The sequence below is a fragment of the Mangifera indica genome, chromosome 6 (assembly GCF_011075055.1).
Source record: "Mangifera indica cultivar Alphonso chromosome 6, CATAS_Mindica_2.1, whole genome shotgun sequence".
Classification (NCBI taxonomy): domain Eukaryota; kingdom Viridiplantae; phylum Streptophyta; class Magnoliopsida; order Sapindales; family Anacardiaceae; genus Mangifera; species Mangifera indica.
Window position 1 is genome coordinate 1,160,003 of NC_058142.1, and position 21,213 is coordinate 1,181,215.

At 32.2% G+C, this 21,213-nt stretch overlaps 3 protein-coding genes and 1 long non-coding RNA gene across 10 annotated transcripts; 1 reads left to right on the forward strand and 3 right to left on the reverse strand.

Moving 5' to 3' along the window:
• Positions 1-2,090: 2,090 nt before the first annotated feature.
• Positions 2,091-2,921, reverse strand: LOC123219390 (protein TIFY 5A-like). Of its 2 annotated transcripts, none has more exons than XM_044641336.1 (3): positions 2,729-2,921; positions 2,511-2,613; positions 2,091-2,424 (listed from the first exon to the last, which is right to left on the reverse strand). In XM_044641336.1, the coding sequence occupies exons 1-3, from the start codon at positions 2,833-2,835 to the stop codon at positions 2,221-2,223; spliced, it is 414 nt and encodes a 137-aa protein (XP_044497271.1). In that variant the 5' UTR covers positions 2,836-2,921; the 3' UTR covers positions 2,091-2,220. The 2 variants fall into 2 exon arrangements, with proteins under 2 accessions (XP_044497271.1, XP_044497270.1); XM_044641335.1 differs by having other exon boundaries at positions 2,511-2,616; positions 2,729-2,919.
• Positions 2,922-8,947: 6,026 nt separating this feature from the next.
• LOC123219833 lies at positions 8,948-10,175 on the reverse strand. The gene is made up of 2 exons (XR_006502915.1): positions 9,600-10,175; positions 8,948-9,195 (listed from the first exon to the last, which is right to left on the reverse strand). It is a non-coding gene; the product is annotated as an uncharacterized LOC123219833 (long non-coding RNA).
• A 600-nt stretch (positions 10,176-10,775) lies between these two features.
• On the reverse strand, positions 10,776-15,891 carry LOC123217975. 6 transcript variants are annotated; one of them, XR_006502601.1, is made up of 7 exons: positions 15,552-15,891; positions 14,980-15,091; positions 14,728-14,820; positions 13,228-13,428; positions 12,040-12,282; positions 11,153-11,341; positions 10,776-11,041 (listed from the first exon to the last, which is right to left on the reverse strand). XR_006502601.1 is itself a non-coding variant. In XM_044639090.1 (6 exons), exons 1-5 carry the CDS (start codon positions 15,866-15,868, stop codon positions 12,049-12,051), a joined length of 957 nt encoding a protein of 318 aa, XP_044495025.1. In that variant the 5' UTR covers positions 15,869-15,891; the 3' UTR covers positions 10,776-11,041; positions 12,040-12,048. The 6 variants fall into 6 exon arrangements, 4 of the variants coding, with proteins under 4 accessions (XP_044495025.1, XP_044495024.1, XP_044495023.1 ...); XR_006502602.1 differs by having other exon boundaries at positions 10,776-11,066; XM_044639090.1 differs by lacking the exon at positions 11,153-11,341.
• A 2,157-nt stretch (positions 15,892-18,048) lies between these two features.
• On the forward strand, positions 18,049-20,958 carry LOC123219170 (pyruvate dehydrogenase E1 component subunit beta-3, chloroplastic-like). Its single transcript, XM_044640950.1, has 4 exons — positions 18,049-18,333; positions 18,420-18,523; positions 18,610-18,656; positions 19,756-20,958. The coding sequence occupies exons 1-4, from the start codon at positions 18,231-18,233 to the stop codon at positions 20,726-20,728; spliced, it is 1,227 nt and encodes a 408-aa protein (XP_044496885.1). The 5' UTR covers positions 18,049-18,230; the 3' UTR covers positions 20,729-20,958.
• Positions 20,959-21,213: the final 255 nt, after the last annotated feature.

Genomic DNA, 21,213 nt, shown 5'->3' on the forward strand with positions numbered 1-21,213 from the left:
AAATGGGGCAAAATTTGTTCCCTGGCCCATTTCTTTTGAACCCAAAGAGGAAGGACCATCTCCATCTGCTATTGAACATAGATAGGTTTTCCAGCTCCTTGAGAATAGCAATTCTTCAGCTCACAAAAACATAATAGGAGAGAATGAAACTTCCATGTATTGGAAACTGAATCAAGAAGTGGTTCAAACTGAGTACCAGATAACTTGATATGCATTTTGCTAAAGAATGAAATAGGGATAATCATAAGAGGGTTCTGTTGCAGGAGCAAGTTTGACAAATTTGTGCGATTGGGAAAATCAGGAAGGATCTTAATGTTGTTTTCCATTAAAGAGACCTTCTCAAAACCCTCTATATATTCCCTGGGCAGTGTTTTCAACCCAAGACCAGCTTTGCCCATGAACCAAGAACTCACCCTTGTGATTCTAATCGCCATATCCTTCAGTAAGTCATGCTTTTTAACCCATCTTGTACTGCTGCTCTAAAGCAAGCAAGTATCTTTTAGTTGCCTTATAATTTGCATGCCCCTTGTTGATCTCATTCTCCCAATTTCCCACTTCATCAATCAACCATTCTGCTATCCAGTACTCAGTCAGCCCCTCTACCTCAATGTTGTAATTGTCAGGATAAATTGCACAGTACAAGAAACAAGCTCTGATTTTAATTTGCTGGCTATAAATAAATATCAAACGTCCAAAGACATTCATTCATGCCTTCAATTTCTGCCCTCGAGGTTCTCGGTTCAACTTGAATCGAATCCACCACTAAACTTCCTCTCCTTCTATTATCCTCTCCACCAAATGGGCAATTCCAGACCTCAATCTCTCCAAGACTTCGGAGTTACTGTATCAATAAGTTGATAAGGTTATTTCGGCTCTGGATTTCTTAGAGTTCAACAAAATCCTGTTGGTTTCCATCTTTAACTCAATCACTCCAGTGTTCAGTTCATCCATTTTAACATGAAGTGCCTCCAGTCCAGAAGTTGCGCAACATATTTCTTTTCAAATAATGAAATCTTATTATGCTGAGGTTTGCTCCCAACAAGTTCCATCTGCAACAAGTGAAATAAGAATGAAACATTCAGTAAGATATATGAAGCAGAAAGGATAGAGGGGAGTGTTGAAATGGATTCATTACAAACTGGTTTTAATACCATCCAATAATAATAATAAGAAGAAGAAGAAGGTCCTTGTGATTCCATACTCTTGGCCTTGAGACTTTGGTAGATTGTGTCAAAACAGGTAAAATTAATGGACCGAACTTGTTGTGGTGGGTTGAAATAGATTATATTTTAACATTATTTTAAATAAATTAAATTCTTATTGTATCGTGACAATTTAATCGTTTATGTTTAAATTTAGTGTTTTTAAAATGGTTTTAATTTCGATTAAATTTAAATTATTTTATGACCCAAAACACAAAAATATAGGATTTATTAATTTGAAATATAACTCTACTCAAATATATGTTATAATATTTTAGTTTATTTTCAAATGATACGAATTGCCTATTGTATATCCAACATTTCTTGATCTTGGTAAAAACTTAGAATATGGCTGGGAGGAGGATTATCGTTGAAGTGAAGTGGAGCTTATCCATTTACTGTTGGAAGACATTCCTAAATCAAATCAAAATGATTATTATTCCTGTTGCTTTACTGTTAATCATCTTCAAAGTTCAAACTCAAACTTCCATGCTCACAAGAGTTAAGAATCACGCACTAGTAATAGTATACAGTTCATAATAGAATTTTTATTTGATTTTTCCATTTTCTTTTTCATGTCAAAACTTTATCAAAAAATTCAATTTGATTTTCGAGAATCAAAATCAAATTGAGTATGAGGGTTTATTACATCGTCACTCTTTAGGGTTTGGGTTGCTGCCTGTAAGTGGATTTAATCCTAACCAAATTTGGAGTCAACTCAATCCAAAACAATATGATAAATAATATTATAGAATAAACAAACAAATTTATCTTCGGTTAAAATTAGAATTAGAAATCTAAGTCAAAATCAATTGGGAATTTGGATCGACCTCAGTTTTGATCAAATCTATACTCCCCTATCATAATTCATGATGAACACAAAAGAAATTAAAGCCAAATCTCCTCTCATATTAATTAATGAATTTACAAGCCCTGATAATAACTTCTCATCTTCAATATATATATTAACTGAAATGTGAAATTAATTACCCACTAATAATCAATACAAAACTCTCACTCAATGCCCATATGGAGATGCTAAAGCCCTGTGCTTTCTCTTCTGCAAGAAACGTTGAAGAGATCTCTTCATGGAAAGACCAGAAGTTGAAGACGACGGCCTGTATAATTGACACGGTAGAGGTGGTGACGCCCGTTCTGATCCCGTCGCCGTTTTTACTCTCTCTTCCATTTCTCTACTCGCCAGCAATAGAATGTTCCTCGCCTGCACATAAGTTATTCAGAAAAAAAGATTAATTAAATATAAATAAAAGATGTCAAAAAATGAAGGAGAATTCGTTTATTAATTACCTGAAACTCTGTCACATCGCAAACGCAAACCCTTCCATTGTAGAAAATCGTTAACTGTTGAGACGGTTGACTACTGTGCTGGCTTGAACTTGATTCTTGATCCCTTCTTCATTAACAAAAGAAGAATATTCATTGATTTGCAATGAGGCATGTGTGTGTGTGTGTATTTACATATAATGAACAGAAAGAAAGAAAGACAGAAAAATCAGTGAGCTTACATGTTTTGGAGGTGGTGGGGGTGGCCGTACTCGGGCTCTGAGGCGGCGGCGGAGGAGGAGGAGGAAGAAGGAAGAAGGCAAAGTTCCAAGTTGCAGTTGCGCTTCATCTTTATTGTTAGTGGTGAAGTGATTATACAGATAGGGTTGTGAAAATGGAGATTTGAAGGGAGAATTGAGACGAAAGAGAGTTATATATACAGATTGAACTTTAGAAAAGGTCTGGAAAGCCAGACACGAGAAACTTTCTTTGATTAACGGCACGTGGAACATGCTTTTTTAAATTTTTGTTACCCAAAAAAACCGCAACTTTAGTTGTTTTGTTTTTTTGTTATTCTAATGTTTTCTACCACGTGCATTCTTTGGTGGGCATGTGTTTCTTTTTGTGATTATTTAGGACTAATTATGATTATAATTATGGTGTTCATATTCGGATTGGGTAAACTGTGATTTATTAATATTAGTTATAAAACCATAATTCTAAATACAATTATTATTTATTTGATAATAATTTTTATACTTTTCAATTTATTTTGGATAATTCTATATTATTATAATTTTTAATAATATTTAAATATTTTTTAAAATTATAATTATTAATATCATATATTATTATATAATCAAATAATTTTAATTTAAAAAAAAGGTCTAATCAAACTTATTATCATTTGTAAATATCACCGGAGAGAGGGTTAAACATATATTTATTTTTAAATGGATTATGCATAAAACATCAATTGTTTTATTTAGTCATTTCCGTAAAGGATAAAAATGTAATTATAAAAAATATTATGTGAAACGCACAAATAAAAGTAGTATTAAAATAATAATTGATAAGAAATCTTAATTAAGGATTTGCATTAATTTCGTTCATTGGGGGGCCGATGCCAGACTTTTCAATTTTCAATTTTCAATTTTCAAAACGACGTGGTATGGAACGCGAATTGCGGTGCATAAAACGACAATGCCGACATGTGTTTTGCATTCTGTTGACAATGAGAAGCCGACGTTCAACCAACAATTGGTAAAAAGACCAGGCAGCTTTTCATTCTTTCTTCTTCACCATTTTTCTATTCAATCCCCTTTTTCTCATTTTTCTTGATTTTCCTATTATTAATAAATTTAGTTTTATTTTCAATAAGCTTTATATCATATGTTTTAAATATTTTTTTAGCCAAATTTATGATATTTTAAGACAAAATTTTTAATAATTTTTTACTTTTAGGTTTTAGTTTTCGGTTATTTTGATTGGATGGTATTTAAATGTGGTTGGTGAAAGTATTTGTTTGTACATCTTATTATTCGGTCTAATCAAGACTTAATTATAAATTTAGTTTGGATTAAATTTTAAACTATAATTTAATTATCGGACCAATCCAATCAAACCATCATGCTTAACATGATGGAAACAATTTTTTTCATTTGCAAGATCTTGCAATTGTTGAGACTCAATCAAAGCTCATTTGGTAAAAAATGTATACCCACATACTACTAGTTCAAAATTTTGTTCAATTAAATATTGTTTGAAAATGTGTTTAATTAATTCAATTGCCAATCGGATCAATAAAAACCTCGACAAACTCCTTCATCAAGTTAATACTTAATCTAAGTCTAAAAACATTATTTATACACTCACGTCAATATAATATATTATTGAATCTGTATTTTAAAAAAGTACTTCAAACTTCTAATATTAACTAATGCTATTGTCTTGAGTTTTTATTTTAGGGGGTTTTGATTTAGAATAATCATTGATTTTTTTTAATAATTTATCTTTTATTAAAATTGTTTTTAAATAATAAAATTTTTAATAATCTTTTGTTAATAAGGGTGATGTGACAGATTATTTGATTATTAAATTTATTTGTTACAATTTTATCCTTATTAACTTTTCTGAACAAAAATATATTCATTTTCAATTAAAATAGTATGTAATATGAAAAGTATTTTAAAAAATATATACTTGGAAAATTTTTTTTATTTAATTAAATTTTATAATTTGATAATATAGAAAAATTAATATATTATTAAGATGAAAAACATTTTAGAAAATACACAAAATAAATATTTAATATAACACATATTAGTTTAATTAAATATAATTATAATTTATACCTAATAATTTTTGAAAGACATTACATCATAACAACATATTATTATTATTTTTTATTATTAACCGAATACAATAATTATTAATTTATCTTTATAATAATCTTTTATTTTTTTAATAAAAGATCAATAAAACTATTGATTAGGTATTATTTTATATATAATTTAAAACTATAACATCCCTAATTTAATAGTTTGTTTCAATATCAAGATATTGTTTAGTTTAAAATAGTTTTGCAACACAAATGTGTTTCGACAATTTAAAGAGCAGACTATTTAACCAGTTGAACTTAACATCGTCTAGTGATGTAAGATGCATACATAAATTTAATATCTCTTTTGTATTTTATTGATGTGAGATTTGTCTGCGTTTAATAAATCTAATCACATAATAATATATTATTATTTATGTATAAAATTATATATATTATTTATATACATTATATTACCTAAATTAAATCAACCCGTGATATTTTCCGCAATTAACATGTAATAGAGCTTTTAAAAATAAGATAATATAATAATAGATAAATTTTGTAAAAAAATAAATATATTTAATTTAATTATTAATTAATTTTAAATGTAAAAATATTTCATGGAAGAGGAGAAAGCAACGCAGCTAGATTGTAATTACCAAAAAAATAATGCAGCTGGATTGAGCGAGCGGCGAGTCTGCGAACATTGACTAAGAAACCCAGCAGCTCTTAGTCTTTGATTCTGATTAAACAGTGGTCTGATATCACAGAATAAATAAATAATAATCAATTAGAGCATGTGGATAAAAAAATTTTCGCGCACGTGGTTTTTATTTTGGCACGACATCTAAAGTGATGTTCGGACATAATTAGTTAGAATTAGAGACTTTCAAGCCAGGCATGTAACTGCGGCTGTCTAAGAAGTCAAAACAAACAAGACAGCTCTTCCCACGCAAATCTTTCATACAAGTGGCAAAAAAATTGTAAGAAAAATGTGAAGATTAAAGTTCTTTGAAAAGATTTTAATTAGGTTAATAACTTTAGGACTCCTAATTTAAATACATACTATTATTGTATCATCGGACTCCGTCAAAATCAAATTTACGAGACTAACATTAAACAAACAATTACTCAACCAATCAACTATAAACAATTTCATCTATATACATGTTAATCCAGAATACGGACAGAAAATGCTATATCTTTAAACAGTAAGAATAATGACTCTTGGTAATTTTATAATTTCTTCATCATATCATTACAAAACATTAAAAGAGCATTTATCATCTTATGATATATCTGAATAAGATAATAATCATATTTTACTTTTATGATAACATACAATTATCGCATTTTTATATAAACAAAAATTGGTTCAACCACATCTCTTGTTCAAAAGAGTTAATTTGAAAACAATTTTACTTTACATTCAATTTAAATTTGTTTAAATTTAAATATTTAGATCACTTTTAACTCAATTTATTTTATAAAAATATGTTTAATATTTGATTTTAACTAGACTTGTTTAATCTCAATTTGAAATCAAGATTGACTGGAATCTAGTCCATCCCACCTAGAGCACATTATTAATCGGAGGCGATCGTTGGGGCTGATTGTAGACCTAATTTGTTACTAAATGAAAACCGTCCCGTGTGAAGATGAGTAACTTAATCAGATAAAGTAACAATAAAAGAAATGGAAAAATTGCATTAAAAACGTGAGGATAATTGGTTAATCGACGGTGTGCGGGCCTTCAACGGCTACCACGTGCCATTGTAGGACATGGCCACCTCTGAGCTTCAAACGAAGGTGCTTCTATTCTAATTCTGAAGAATTAGAGAGATTTGGTTCAATGCATCTAATTTTATCTGTTTGAAAATTAAAGATTTTTGTTACATCAGAGGATCAATGCCATTATGGTGAAATGGACCACTGTTTTTTAAATAGGTGCCAGATACAAATGAGTAAAACTAAATATTAATTAATCCGAGCATGAATAGAGTGAATTCACTTAGGGTTTGAACACGATGAGTTCAAGCATTGATAAAGCAAACTCAAGTTTGAAAATGAAAGTGAATATTCAAATTCAACTCAAAAAATTACTTTTAATTTTTTTTTTAAATATATCAATTATTTTTCATATTTAAAATCAAAAAGTAAGATTTTAAAATTAAAAATATAAAATTTTATAATATTATATTCGAACCAAGAAAAGGGCTCACTAACTCACCATGCCGAGCAATAGCAAACTTGAATTCAACTCAACAAAAGTTGAGTTACGATTCAATACGTTTGTAACCCTATTATTAATAAATTATCAATAAAATCCCTATAATTTTCATCAAACAATTACATTTGATTGTATATATGGATTTAATATGAATTACTCAAACTCAAATTCAAGCTTAGATTGAACAATCAAAGTTTGAACTAAGAATTAGACTTATTTTTATAAAATAAATTAAATTCAAACTAATCTAAATATTTGAGTTTAAATTAGGTTCAAATCCAAAATAAAATTACTATAAAGTTGAAAATTAACTTATCCCTGAACCATCTCAAATTAGTTTTTGTTTGGACTCAATCAAGCAAGCCCTATTATTAAATAAAAATTCAATTATATTATACTATAAAAAAGAAATTTGTCTATTTGCCTTAAAATGCTTTAATTATTCTGTCTAACATAATATTTTAGCTTTAAAAAGTTACCGGTATACAGAATGCAGCATGCAGCACGCTGATGTTGAAAGCATTTTTTATATTAAAAAACACTTTCTTATTGCAAGGATCTGCAAAATCTATTCCCACATGCAGCCCGCAATAAATAATTTGAGCATGTGCAAGATTTTGACAATATGAACGTCGGAAACTTTCATCATATTGTCGCATACGGCTAGCCGAATTGCCGCACGCCTCGGCCAACAGGAAACAGGGGGAGGTAATTACACGATCAGTTTTTTGAGTTTTAAAATATTTTTTCAAAAAACGTTTCTAATATAAAGTACTTTTTCAAATGCGCTTTACTGCTGCTGTTTGAAGAAAACGTTTCCTCTCTCTGCCCATCGACATCGGAAGAGTAAATTGCCTCCCACGACACTTGTCCAACTTTTAACGACGTAAATTACATTCTTTCAAAAAAAAAAAAATCTAATTCTCTATTAAAAAACAAAATAGTGAATTCATCGTAAAAAAAAAAAAAAATTGAAAAAAAAAACCTTTTACAAATATCATATTAATATTTTATACATAATAATTGACTATTTCATAGATTTGAAAGTTTATAATTTAACCTCTAAAAATTCTTTAAAACCCTATCTGTGATGAGCTCATCATTATCTATAACTTCAGTCTCTTGTCAAGATATTTTTAATAAGAATAACAATTTGACTTTAAAAATAAGATCTTCATCCTACCTTGTTTTATATAAAGAGAGGATTGTTTTAGATAAATAATGAATGAGTTAACAGCAAAGGCAATACTCAGAAATAGATATAGGGATAGGTATATCCCCATCCCATCCAATCCCCTCTCATTCACTCTTTGCCTTTTCCTATTTTTAAAATATAATTTACAAAAATATTCATTACTATAATAAAATTGAAGTACAGGGGATGGAAAAAGGGCAAAAAATGGGGAAAAAAGAGAGGGTGGAGAGAGAAATGTTTTTTGTGAGTAGGAGGTGAGGGTTCGTGGTAGCAAGGATAGGGATAAGAAAATCTATCCCTACCCCTCCCTCCCTATTGCCATATTTAGTTTTCAAGATCAACAATTTGGACATTCAACATTGACAACTAATGAAGTTGACAGAGAATTCATCACAATAACATAGATTAACTCATTGATAAAGATTTTTTTGATTTTTTTGACTCCTCAACAATCTTGTCTCTTCAATTTGTTGGCTAACAACAAAAGGTTATTATCTTCGAAAGGGCCAAATGTGTTGTTAAAGATTCATAAAGGTATGAGTGAGATGACTCTGACAAGAGGAAGTTTTTCAAACAAAAGGAAGAAGAGGATGAAAAGAAAGGAGAAGAATAAATTGTTAATATAAATTTGATATTTAAAGGTTTTTTTTTTTAAATTTTATTAATTTAGTGTGATATGTTAATTTTGAAAATGAAATGATAAATGATAATGTGATAATTTAACTTTTTAACATTACAACAAGATTATGTTCCACCAACGGAGTTAAGTTTTGAATAAGAAAGTGTAATTTATGTCATCAAAGAGTGAAAAAAATGTTTTTGGGCTATACCTAGGGCGGAAAAATGTGATTTAGTAACTTCATAATGATACGGCACTCTTTGCAGTATTTAGAGGGCCGAATAAAAATGGAAATTACCTGTGATAGTGGGAAGAGTTTGATAATCTCTCAGCCTATAAAAACTGCAACAAGGAATTAACTCATAGATTAGGTTCAGTCCCCCATTTCACCTCATTCTAAACGTGAAAATTCAATGCCAATCAATTCAGCATATAAATCACAAGGCTAGCTACGTGGACAAAGACAAAGAGAAGCTGGGAAAACAGAATCCAGCCAAGTTGACTAAATGAATGCCGTATGATGCAAAACCATCTTGCATTTAAGGAAATTAGGCACTGCCCATATGCCATATGCTATCACATTTCATGCATGAAAAGAAAGAATCTTGCATAACCACAAAAAAAAAAAAAAAAGTATGCACATCGTGGGTTGGATTCAACATGAAATGTCTGAGTAGATATCAAGAAAAATTGAACATAGCATATTGCAGCTCATGGGGTTTCATCAAATCACAATGGTAACGTACCTAACGGGAGAAATGTAGACCATTAAATGCAGATCCATCCATGTCTTGCGTTGCGCAGACGCTTGATAAAATACCAACCCCACCAGTTCAGAAGCTTTGTTGAAAATTGAAACAATGTGCTGTTTTATCTCGGGTTATGCGCGAAGTTGGGCAGTTACTGTTTCATATGGGTAGGTTCTCACCATTTATAGCAAGACATCTTTATGCGGCTGTGGCGCTTCTCGATGGGTGCCAGTGATGCATTATCCGCATCAACGTGAAACAAGTACACCTACTAACTCAAAGACCAATTGTCAACAGACACAGTTGCTAATGTTTTAGGCAATGCCGCAATACAATTGAAGAAACTGGTAGATCAGAGTTTTGTCAAATCAAGGGAAAGAATCCTAGAAAACTAGGGCTGACCCAAGCCCTGACTCAAATTCAAACGTCAGCTTGGATCAAGTTTGTATGGATTGAGTTCAAAATGTGCTCAAGACACAGTCATGGGCCTGGTTGATAACTGAGTCAAAGTTGTCTTAAAGGGTGTTTGCCGTAATCCAATTTATGAGTCATTCATTTGATTAAATTCAGTTTGAGTTTGATTTATAACTCAAATCAAACTAAGTAAAATGATTGTCAAAATAACATCATTTTGATCGTTATAAAAATAACATTGTTTTGAACAAAATGATATCATTTTAATCATTATAAAAACTCAAGCCACAAATACGATATCAGTTTTAAACTTCAAACTTTCCACTGAATTGAACTCAAACTTCCCATCAACACAACTCAATAAACTTGAGCGGAGCTTGAGTCACCTTATTATCTATTCAAGTCCTATACAAATTCTACTTAATGCAACTTGTATTTAAGTTAATAAAAAACAGTAAAAATCTTTATATGATCCCTCTGTTACGAGTAAACTCAAACCACACCGAGTCCATTCAAACTAAAGTTTCAATTCGATAACTTAAATTTTATTTGAATCTTCCTTTAATAATATTTTTCATCCCATTGATGACACTATGTATATGTTGATAATACTACTTATCTTGTTGACAATAGTATTCATCTCCGTCCACAACAATCTAATAACTTTGACCAATTTGAATTCAATTTGAATTTAACTCAAATTCACTATAATAGATTCGAGTTAAACTCAAATCAACCCATGTTCGGGCTCAGCTAGGCTATGCAAGGTTGATAATTAGTGAAGTTTACTACTATTTAGTTACAGTTTAACACCTTTGATAAATGTTAAAACAAAAGTTTAAGAGATATGTGCAGAAGGTCCAGGAATTGAGAAAACAAGATTCATTGGCATATGATGGGAAACTTCACCAAGAGCATGCTCTCTTTAAATAGCAGTAGGAATCTTCCATGATGTGAGGGGGTAACGTTACCCCATGTGACAGCCTTAGATCAAGGCAAGGTCAACCTTTTTCTGATGTCTTTACCTAAATTCAGCAAGTCAGTATTACCCTATAGAAACAACCAAAAAATAGAAGTTGGAATGCTCTAGTAAGGACATATCAAGCAAACTATACAAATATATGAATGAAACTCACCATCACATTTTACTCAGTCTGAACAAATAAGGTATAGATAGCTACATTTCACAGCCCCACTGCATCCTGCAGATTGAAAAAATACTAATGCAGATCCACAGGCAAGGTCTAGTCATAAGTTAGGCTCTCAATGCTTCTTCCTTCTAGTTAATCCTACTCATTTATGAGCTTACGCTAACAGGAGAAAGCCTAAAAACACAAGAAAACTGTTATCACAACTGTCAGCTAAGGGATGCTTTTTATGACCTGAAAAATCTGTAGTAGCTAATCCAATGACTTTATCAGCTACAGTCCCTCATAAAAAAGCAATTTGCCTCTTTATTTAAAGACAGCTCACACTTGTATTACCATTAATAAATTGGAACAAATTCCCAGTGCTACTGGAATAAAAATAGAACCACCCTCAATATCATAAATTTCCTAACTAAATAAATGAAAGTTGGTTACACCAAATCAATTAAAACAGGTAAAATAAACAAAAACACAAGCTCAGGATGAGGATGAAGGAAAAGAGGGAAAATAGGTGTAAACAGTTTGCCCATACAGTTAGATCTATGCTTCCCAGGATGACATTGTTTGATATGTGTTTGCCATTTAAGTATCTCAATCAAGTCTACAAATACATCCAAGTAAATAAAAAATTGAAAAATTTGATATGGGAACCAATGAATTCTGTCATTAGAAAGGATTGGCATTTAATTGCTTTATTAAATAAAAAACGGAGCTTAGTAACTTCCCTTCAAATGGGAAATTACCAATCCCTCATATAATATTTATTGAACACCAATGAGCATGGCAAACCCCACATATATTGGTAACAATGTATACATTGGAAGAATTAGAAAAAGCGTCTCCTAACATTGAACCAGACAGCATAGAGGCTTTACCTATAATATTCAAGACCAAGGCCATTTAGCATCTCTCCATACAAACCAACGATCCCTAATATTCCAGTTAGCCTGATATCTGAGATCACTTCCTTCAACTTGCAAATAATTATCATTATTGCCTCTAACAGCTGGACAGCATTGAAGTTTCTGATCACGTATCAAAGCTTCTTTCCTATACTCTGGATTAGTATACCTGGGATGTTGGATAAATGACACATTTTTCCACCATAGCTTAAACGCCTAGAAAAAACATGTCAAAAACAGCTGAATAATTGAATTTGAATCACAGGGAAATGTATTTCAATTCAAGTGTTCACTAAACAATACGCATGCTATCTAATAGCAAGAAAATCAATAATCTTCCTGAAAACTTATGTGGAGATGGAGTATACTGATTCAAAAAAAGGACAATCAGTGCATTTTTCAGGTCCCAAACTTTTTCGAATTCTTACTCAACTTTCCAATTTTGCAGTGTATCCTGCAGGGACTAGTCAGGAATATGCCATAACTCCAATTTAACTCTCCGGTAAGGCTGCTCTCTCAAGGTACCACAACAACACTATGCTAAATTGAAGCCACCTTGAGTCAGCTGCACATCTTTTGATTGCACGGGAAAAACTGTTTTTGCTATTTTCGAAAAGTAAAAAGAAATCAAAGTTATCATTAATGTGTCCCTCCTATAGTGTTCTTGTCATTAATTAATGACTTCTACTGACAGCTTTCGATTTTACTTAAAATTTACAGCACTCTGATTGGTTCACCTTTTTGTTAATTTTGCATAAGAAGCAGACTTTATAAAGTAAAATTGGTCTCCCTCTTCTTTACCATGTGTTAGCAGTATAGTTACATATCATATTATATCAATTCTAGAACACAGACATACAGTTCTCAAAATGAGGGGAAGGAAATAAAAATATTAGAATTGTAATTACCCCAAATTCTTAATTTTGTGGTTCTTAATATTGTTATGAAATATTTTTAAGACTTAAGCCAATAATGAAATGCATGATAAAAAAGGAAAAAAATTGTTCCTCATGTAATATTGTTTTGCACCATCTAATGGTGCCTGATTGTGATACCAGAAATTATCTTTTGAAATCCCTAGTGTATCCATATTCTCTCAAAGTTTAGATATTTCTATATGAAATGCATCACTTTGTTTAACAACCTTCCAATTGGACTTACATGCCAATATATCCACAGTGCAACCTTATGAGGCATTAACCAGAAGAACATGGCATGATCAGACACTGTTACTGAGGAGACCCTTTTTGCTCGCAAGGTAGCTACAAAATAGTCACCAAGCTGAGGATGCTGAACTGAAATTGATACATTTAAATTCTCTCCAGGAGAATTAGCCCTGATGTTCCAATTCCCAAGCATATCCTGAAAATTTTGTGGATATTATTGATGCTTAGTATCTCTTTTGTATAAGAAAGAACATAATCATGTTACATTGTGCAAGATATATGAAACTCATAGATGTATGTCAACAAAGCATGCCTTTTCGAAAGGCACGAATCTTGCATTAATCATGAATTTAAAAAATAGGATATTAATATATTTTAATTAACACACACTTGTATCTTTTCTCTTGATTTATATATGTAGAAATCAAAACTAATATAAATCTTGACAAAGCAAAATAGTATCACTCATTATAGATGTCAACTATTTGCAGGCCTTACTATGATGGGATTTCACTGCACCCATTGTATTGTCCATTAACCACTCAATTTAACCACATTAAAAAACATGATGATCCATTTATTTTTCTTCACGTTAATCATTCTTTGGAGAATAAGACTTGAAGTTCAGTATAATTATCTTTTATTTTGTCACAACATCATGGCAACATTTCACTATTTTGCGGCTACCTTTAATCCCTTCATCAAACAAAACTCATACCCATTGGCTATTGCTACCATTTTACCATTGTGATACTGTTCACAGCCTGGAAATCTTGTTTCTCTCTATTGCAACTCAAACAATCTCTTCTTTCATCCCATCAAAACCCTAATTTTCCATATATTATCTTTACCTGTTTCTGTTAACCAGCTCATCAAAAGCATCAGTAAAATCCTAAATTTAGTTGACGCCCAGAAACGCAACCTGATTCCCCAGTGCCAGAAATCTTATCCCCTATAAACATTAATACAATATGTTCAATATCAACCCAACGCCTTGAACCTTTTTACTAAATGTCTAAAACCACCAAATTCCACCTTTTAAGCATTAGCTGCCATAAATCAGAAATAAGAATTCTATCAAACTTGTACTTTATCAAGGATACCCGAATGCAGTCCCCTTTAGCCCCTATGATTGGGTTGGTCAACAAATGCTTCTGGTTCATTCAAAATTTTCTAGTCATATAATTAAGACAAACAAATACATTTTGACTATCCTTTCCTTTCATCAAACCAAAAGCTTAGCAGGGATACTTATACTATTTCTTTGAGAAAGCAATGGACGAATCAGTGAACCTTAAAGACAACAGCATATAGCATTCCAGAGTGTATACAAACATATAGAGTAGCCATGTGTAATGTTACATAGTATATTCAAAAAAATGTAAGAAAAACAATTAGATCGACGAAATTTCCAAAAATTATTTATTAATAAAGAATCTATCAAATGCATAAAAATATATAATAGCAAAAGATGTGCAGAACTGCCAGAACCTACCATGAAAGGACTGACATGTAATGGTTTAGCCACCAAATCAGACTTGGGATTAAAAACAAACGATACTCTTTCGCCCCATGGTGTATTAGTTACCTAGAAGAAGCGAAACCGCAATTACCAAAAGCAAAAACCTTCCAGCTTCAGTTATCATTTAGATTGAAAATTATTATAAAATCAAAATAAAGAAGATGCAGCAACATCATGTGCTTGATTTATTAAATGGATGGCTAATGAAGCACATAATTTACACACCTCAGCAATGCATTTCTTCAAACACTGAGTAGAGCCTTCCACTTCATAGCAGTAGTACAAACTCAAAGGATTTTGTTCATATCCCACACTACGGGGTATTGTTAAAAGTAAACTGCACAATGCATGCACAATATCAGATTGTTGGAAACACGTGTATGGTTTGATTTGTTACTCCAAAAAAACTTTTAAAAGTAAACTATAATCCAAAATCTGTGTTGATCTCAAATTTTTCATATCCCAAAAATTGTTTTCTGTGTTCAAATATTATTTAACTTAGAGCACAGATGGATATATATCTATATATCGTATCTGTGTTTAAATTCTCAGCTAAACACAACACTGAAAACAATAAGCTTCGCCGAACAAAAATCCAAATCCAAATGCTGGTTCAACTTCGTTGAAAATCAACAGAAATTTACGAATTCTTCAAGATACGAATATTCGAGTATGTAACTAGTATGAATTTACTAGTATGGTAATTCACGATAGCAAAATACGAAAACCGTTAATTCTGGTAATATAAGAAGGTAATTCAGGCGCTAAATACAAAGGAATAGTAATTGAAAATGTACACTGGTCCATTAGTCTCAGCGACTCGGCGAGCTTCTCCAGCGGAGAGATGGTCAGACGGCGCGCGGAAGGCATGGTCAAGGTCGAAGAGCGCGTAGCGCACGGGATACTTGAAAGAGTGGCGGACAGGGCACCGGCGCTCGTGCCACACGGTGCCTTCGTAGAGAAAAACTGCATCTGAGGCGGCAGTGGAGGATGAAGAAGACGCGCGCGGCGAATAGAAGCGGTGGAATAGCGTGCGGGCGGAAAGGAGGAGGGAAAGAGCTAGAGAAGTAAAAAATGTGGAGAGGATTGAGCACAAGAGATAGAGTGCTTCCATTCTTTTTGTCGCTTCCACACGAATGTTTGATCGATGAGGCTTTTGACACACAGTAATTGTCCCGCGGTGGGCTTAAGGGCTGGACTCGAATCAAATCCGTTCGAATTTGAATTTGGCTCGAATGAGTCTGAAACAAGCTAACTTTATAAAAGCTTGGTCAAGCTCGAGCTCAAGCTTAAACTATTCATCAAATTTTTTAATTAAAAATTTTAATACAAAATGACGTTGTTTTGACCAATATGTATTAAAACAACGTTGTTTTAATAATGAAATAATTAAAAGTTCGAACTCGAAATAAGTTAAGTTTGAGCTTGGCTTCCACGAGCTCGATCTTAAACTCGAGCTCTACTATATATAATCGAACTGAACTCAAACTTAATTCGATTTGAATCTAACCCTAGTGCACTTTTTTTCATTAATAAATTGCGTTTGAATCCATGTTAATATTAGAGTTTAAAATGATTGGTATCAAATTCATAAGGCCAAAAGACTTGTGCCCACCCAAAGTTAGGTGTAATTCCAACTCCTACATTTTAACTTTCAAAGACTCAAAATCTTACCTGTAAACAAAACTTTGTTAAAATTTTTAGTGAAAATTAAGGACAAAATAGTTAATTAATAAAATAAATTTAAAAACTAAAATTTTATCACATTTTATCTACTTAAAGTTTGAAAAGTAGTAATTTTATCTCGAGAGTTTTGAAATTATCATCAGAGATGATGAATATCATCAGAGATGATGAAGTTCATCATCTTCAATCTCGTTCATCCTCCCACCATAGCTATCTCTCTTTATAGACTTGTTCTCACTTATCGATTAAAACAATTAACTTTGATGAATACAGTTATTGGGTGGGAACAAGTTAGCAAGAGGAGATAAGCTAGAAGAAAAAGTCAACATAGTTGGAGACAATGAACTTTATTGTTTCTAACAATGGTTTTAAAACTCTATAAGTGAAATTGTTACTTTTCAAACTTTAAATAGAGAAAATTGTTAGTTTTTAAACTGAAGGAAAAAAATGTAATAAAACTTTAATTTTTTTAAGTTAAATAATAATATTGTCTTTAACATTAATTGAGTTTTTTAATAGAGTTTTACTTATATATGAGAGTTTGGTTTTTGAAAGTTAAAAGATATAAGTTTGATATTATATTTAACATTAGGTGGGAACAAATGTTTTGGCCAATTCATAATTAATTAGCTATTTTGAATTCAAACTTTAAACTTGTCATATCACACAAATAATCATATAAATTCTTTTTTAATACGAGAATTTAAAGTTTATTAAGTTTTTTATTAATAAAATTATGTATATATATTTTTTATATAAAATTTAAATACACAAATAATAAATTATCTTGTAACGTTATAATCCAATTGTTATGAAAAAAAAAACAAAGAGGAAAATTGCATGCTCCCATTTGGTAGGAGTTGATTGTTATGGAATTGTGGTTGGAGAAATCATGAAAAGTATTCTCATAATAATAACAAATTGTACACGTATGGTGATAGCGGACAAGAGTTACCCTTCTCTTTCTTTGGGCTAAAAGTCCTCTGCATGCATTGTGGGTGTAAATGACTTGGTTGACCGATGGCCGCTGATGTAGTTAGTTACATAGCGGTGGATTAAATTGAAACTAAAGATGAATTGTTTCACCATAAAACTTTGAAATTTGATTCAATGTGACATGGACCACATCGAAAGTTCAATTAGAAGTTTTTACAATTAATGTGATATTTATAAAAAAAGTTACACATTTGACTTTGAGTTTGAAGTAGAAATAATTGGCTAGAACTCAATTTATTAACATAATATGAACTGTTGATTTAACACGAGCAACTCAATATCAAAATTCTAATTCTTTGTGATGCGTGCCATAAATGAATTAAGCACTCCCCTGAAAAAGATAGAACCGCACGTATTAGATCCTTTCCTTGATAAAATGTTAGGGTTTGTCCAGGTGGGTCACCAACAATCTACAATCCATTACGGCGAAAAGGCAACAGACCTTAAGTATCTCATCACCAGTTAGGGCAATTTTGTCATTTACTATCGAAAAAGTTGTTGAATTGACATAATCACCCTTCCAAATTCTGACGTGGCTACTTCCAATTTGCAAGCGATTAATCATACAGACGGCGATGGAAACAATGTTTGTAGGTCTGTTAACGTGTGGTAGTTCTCTGGCTTCTTCAATTAAGTCGCCGAACGAAGGCTACGAGAGCAACGTGAAAGAGCTCAAAAACACAAACTCCCCTCAATTTCTCCGCCCATTTACCTTTCGTTTTTCAATATAAATTTAAACCATTGTCATTCCTTCTTCCTTGCAGTCTAAAACAGGCAGCTCTCTCGTGAATCCAATGGCCGCGATCTTCCACGGAATAGGAGCTGCCACTGCTTTATCACCGTCCAATTGCTTCGATTCTAAGAAGCTTCCGCTTCCTTCTCGCAGATCTCTATCAGGTTCGTTGTCGACTTATACTGATTTGCATTCGTTTTAAACTAAGCTTTTGAATATGATTTTTCTTTTTTTTTGGTAATTGAATTAGGAAGAAAAGCGAGCTTCGTCGTCGTCAGATCTGATGGAAGCGCGAATTTCGGTTCGAGCTCGAGATCTCAGAAGGCTCAAAAGTTGATCACTAATGCGGTTGCAGTAAGTAATCATTAATCCTTAAGTTTTGTTTCTCTTTAATTTTCTACTCTTTGTTGCTGAATTTGTTTATTCTTGCGAATTTATAGACTAAACCTGATTCTGCGGCAGCTTCTACTTCAGCCTCGAAGCCTGGGTACTTTTCTTTCTCTTTAACCTATGTTTTTTAAAGCTTTAGTTACTGGTTAAAGTAACTCTGGATTGACTTAATACTTAAGTATGTATGTATGTATGTTTTATTTCAAAATTTAATATCAGCTAGTTTATATCACTATAGGATCTTTAATTTTGTTGTTACATAATCACCATTGAAAAAGAATAAGAATTTTTATTGAGATAGAGATTGTATGTTATGAGACTATTCTGGTACTTAGAATTTGTGAGGCATGTTTGGCAGGCATGACAGAATTGGAATATTGGATTATTGAATTAGCACAAATATACCTCTGAACAAATGAATCCAATCTAGATTAAAGTTGATTGATATTTCTTTGAAATTAATTTAAATATTTTGTTTATAACACCTCAATTAACTTTCCTATTGGCTATAGAATTTTGTAATATTATCTAATTAAAAAATATTTATAAATATTTCTGATTCAAAGAATTATTCAGTTATATAATTAAATTAATAAATTAATAAATTTAAAATTTAAATTATAATTCAACAATGAAGATTATATACTGAATATGTACTCCACAAACATGGACAATCAAACTCAAGGTTCTCAATGTGTTTAGTTTGCAAGTGAGATTAATTGGTGGAGTAAGGATTAATCTTGTCTCTTTAGGTAGCCAAACATGGGAACTCTCATATACCTCATGTGCCTTTATGGTATTCCTTGAAAGTGAATTTCTTGGATATTATCTAATACATTTTAGTTGATGCATCTCTCCTGTTGGATGTAGAATATTGATTCTTCTGAACCTGCAGCTTTGGTGTTTCTCATCCCTTTGTTAATATATGTTCCATCCTCTGTACAGTGGTTGAAAGTTTATCCTTAAATGGAATTTGATAATTTCGTATCTAACAGTGATTATCTTAATATTTAAGAGTCTAGTTAGGCAACAACTAAATTGGCCTTTCAACTGTTTCAAATTGGCCAAATGGAATTAAGTTGGGATTATTTATTATAGCCATTATCTTCCACTAATTACTGATTTATACCAGTGAAATGGTTTCATTGTTACTAATGGAGGATATAGTTAACTGATTCTGTGTTTTATTTTATCAGGCATGAGCTCTTACTTTTTGAAGCTTTAAGAGAGGGCCTGGAAGAGGAAATGGACAGAGATCCAAATGTATGTGTGATGGGTGAAGATGTGGGTCACTATGGAGGCTCGTACAAAGTGACAAAAGATCTGGCTAGCAAGTATGGGGATCTCAGGGTTCTTGACACTCCTATTGCTGAGAATTCCTTCACCGGTATGGGCATTGGAGCTGCCATGACTGGCCTGAGGCCAATTATTGAGGGAATGAACATGGGATTTCTTCTTTTGGCATTTAACCAGATCTCCAACAATTGTGGAATGCTTCATTATACTTCTGGTGGCCAGTTTAAAATACCAGTTGTCATTCGTGGACCTGGTGGAGTTGGTCGACAACTTGGAGCTGAGCACTCTCAACGTCTTGAGTCATATTTTCAATCAATCCCGGGAATTCAAATGGTAGCGTGCTCAACCCCATATAATGCCAAGGGCTTGATGAAAGCTGCAATCCGAAGTGATAACCCAGTTATACTTTTTGAGCATGTTTTGCTTTACAACCTCAAGGAGAGGATTCCAGATGAAGAATACATATGTAATCTTGAGGAAGCTGAAATGGTTAGACCTGGGGAGCATGTCACTATTCTTACCTATTCCCGAATGAGGTATCATGTGATGCAGGCTGCCAAAACCTTGGTTAACAAGGGATATGATCCTGAAGTTATTGATATCAGGTCATTGAAACCATTTGATCTTTACACCATTGGAAATTCAATTAAAAAGACACATCGTGTGCTGATCGTGGAGGAGTGCATGCGGACTGGTGGAATTGGTGCTAGTTTAACTGCAGCTATTACCGAGAATTTCCATGATTACTTGGATGCACCTATTGTATGCCTGTCTTCTCAAGATGTTCCAACTCCATATGCTGGAACATTGGAGGAATGGACCGTTGTTCAGCCTGCCCAGATTGTGACAGCAGTTGAACAATTATGCCAATAGCTGCAGTAGCCATGGCATAGTTGCAATTGTGGTAACCTTGTCTTCTCTTTATGCATATTTTCGCCCTTGCTTTATTTATTCTGGTTTCTTTATTTAATCTGAATTTGTTAGCAATTTTTGTTGTTAAACATGCAAATGTGCATTAAATTTGGTGGTTCAATGTAACTGGACTAATGTGTTGCTGATAGAAGGTGGAATGCTTTATGGTATTTTCAGATTATAGTTTTTTATGTTTGATGAGCCAATATGAATGCTAGTCATAGAATTATTGCATAATTTTCTAGGTCCCGTCTTTTTAAAGTATCTGTGATATGAAGTTTATGTCCTGGTAACTTTCCTGTCAATGATTGCTGGCTGCTGCTGCTGCAAGGACAGCAGTGTTACCTTGTTTATTAATGTTTTACTTGACTTGAGCTGTAACTTCGCAAACGCAACAAGCTAACCAACCACAAACTCAAACTCGATTCAACATTAATCCAGTTGAG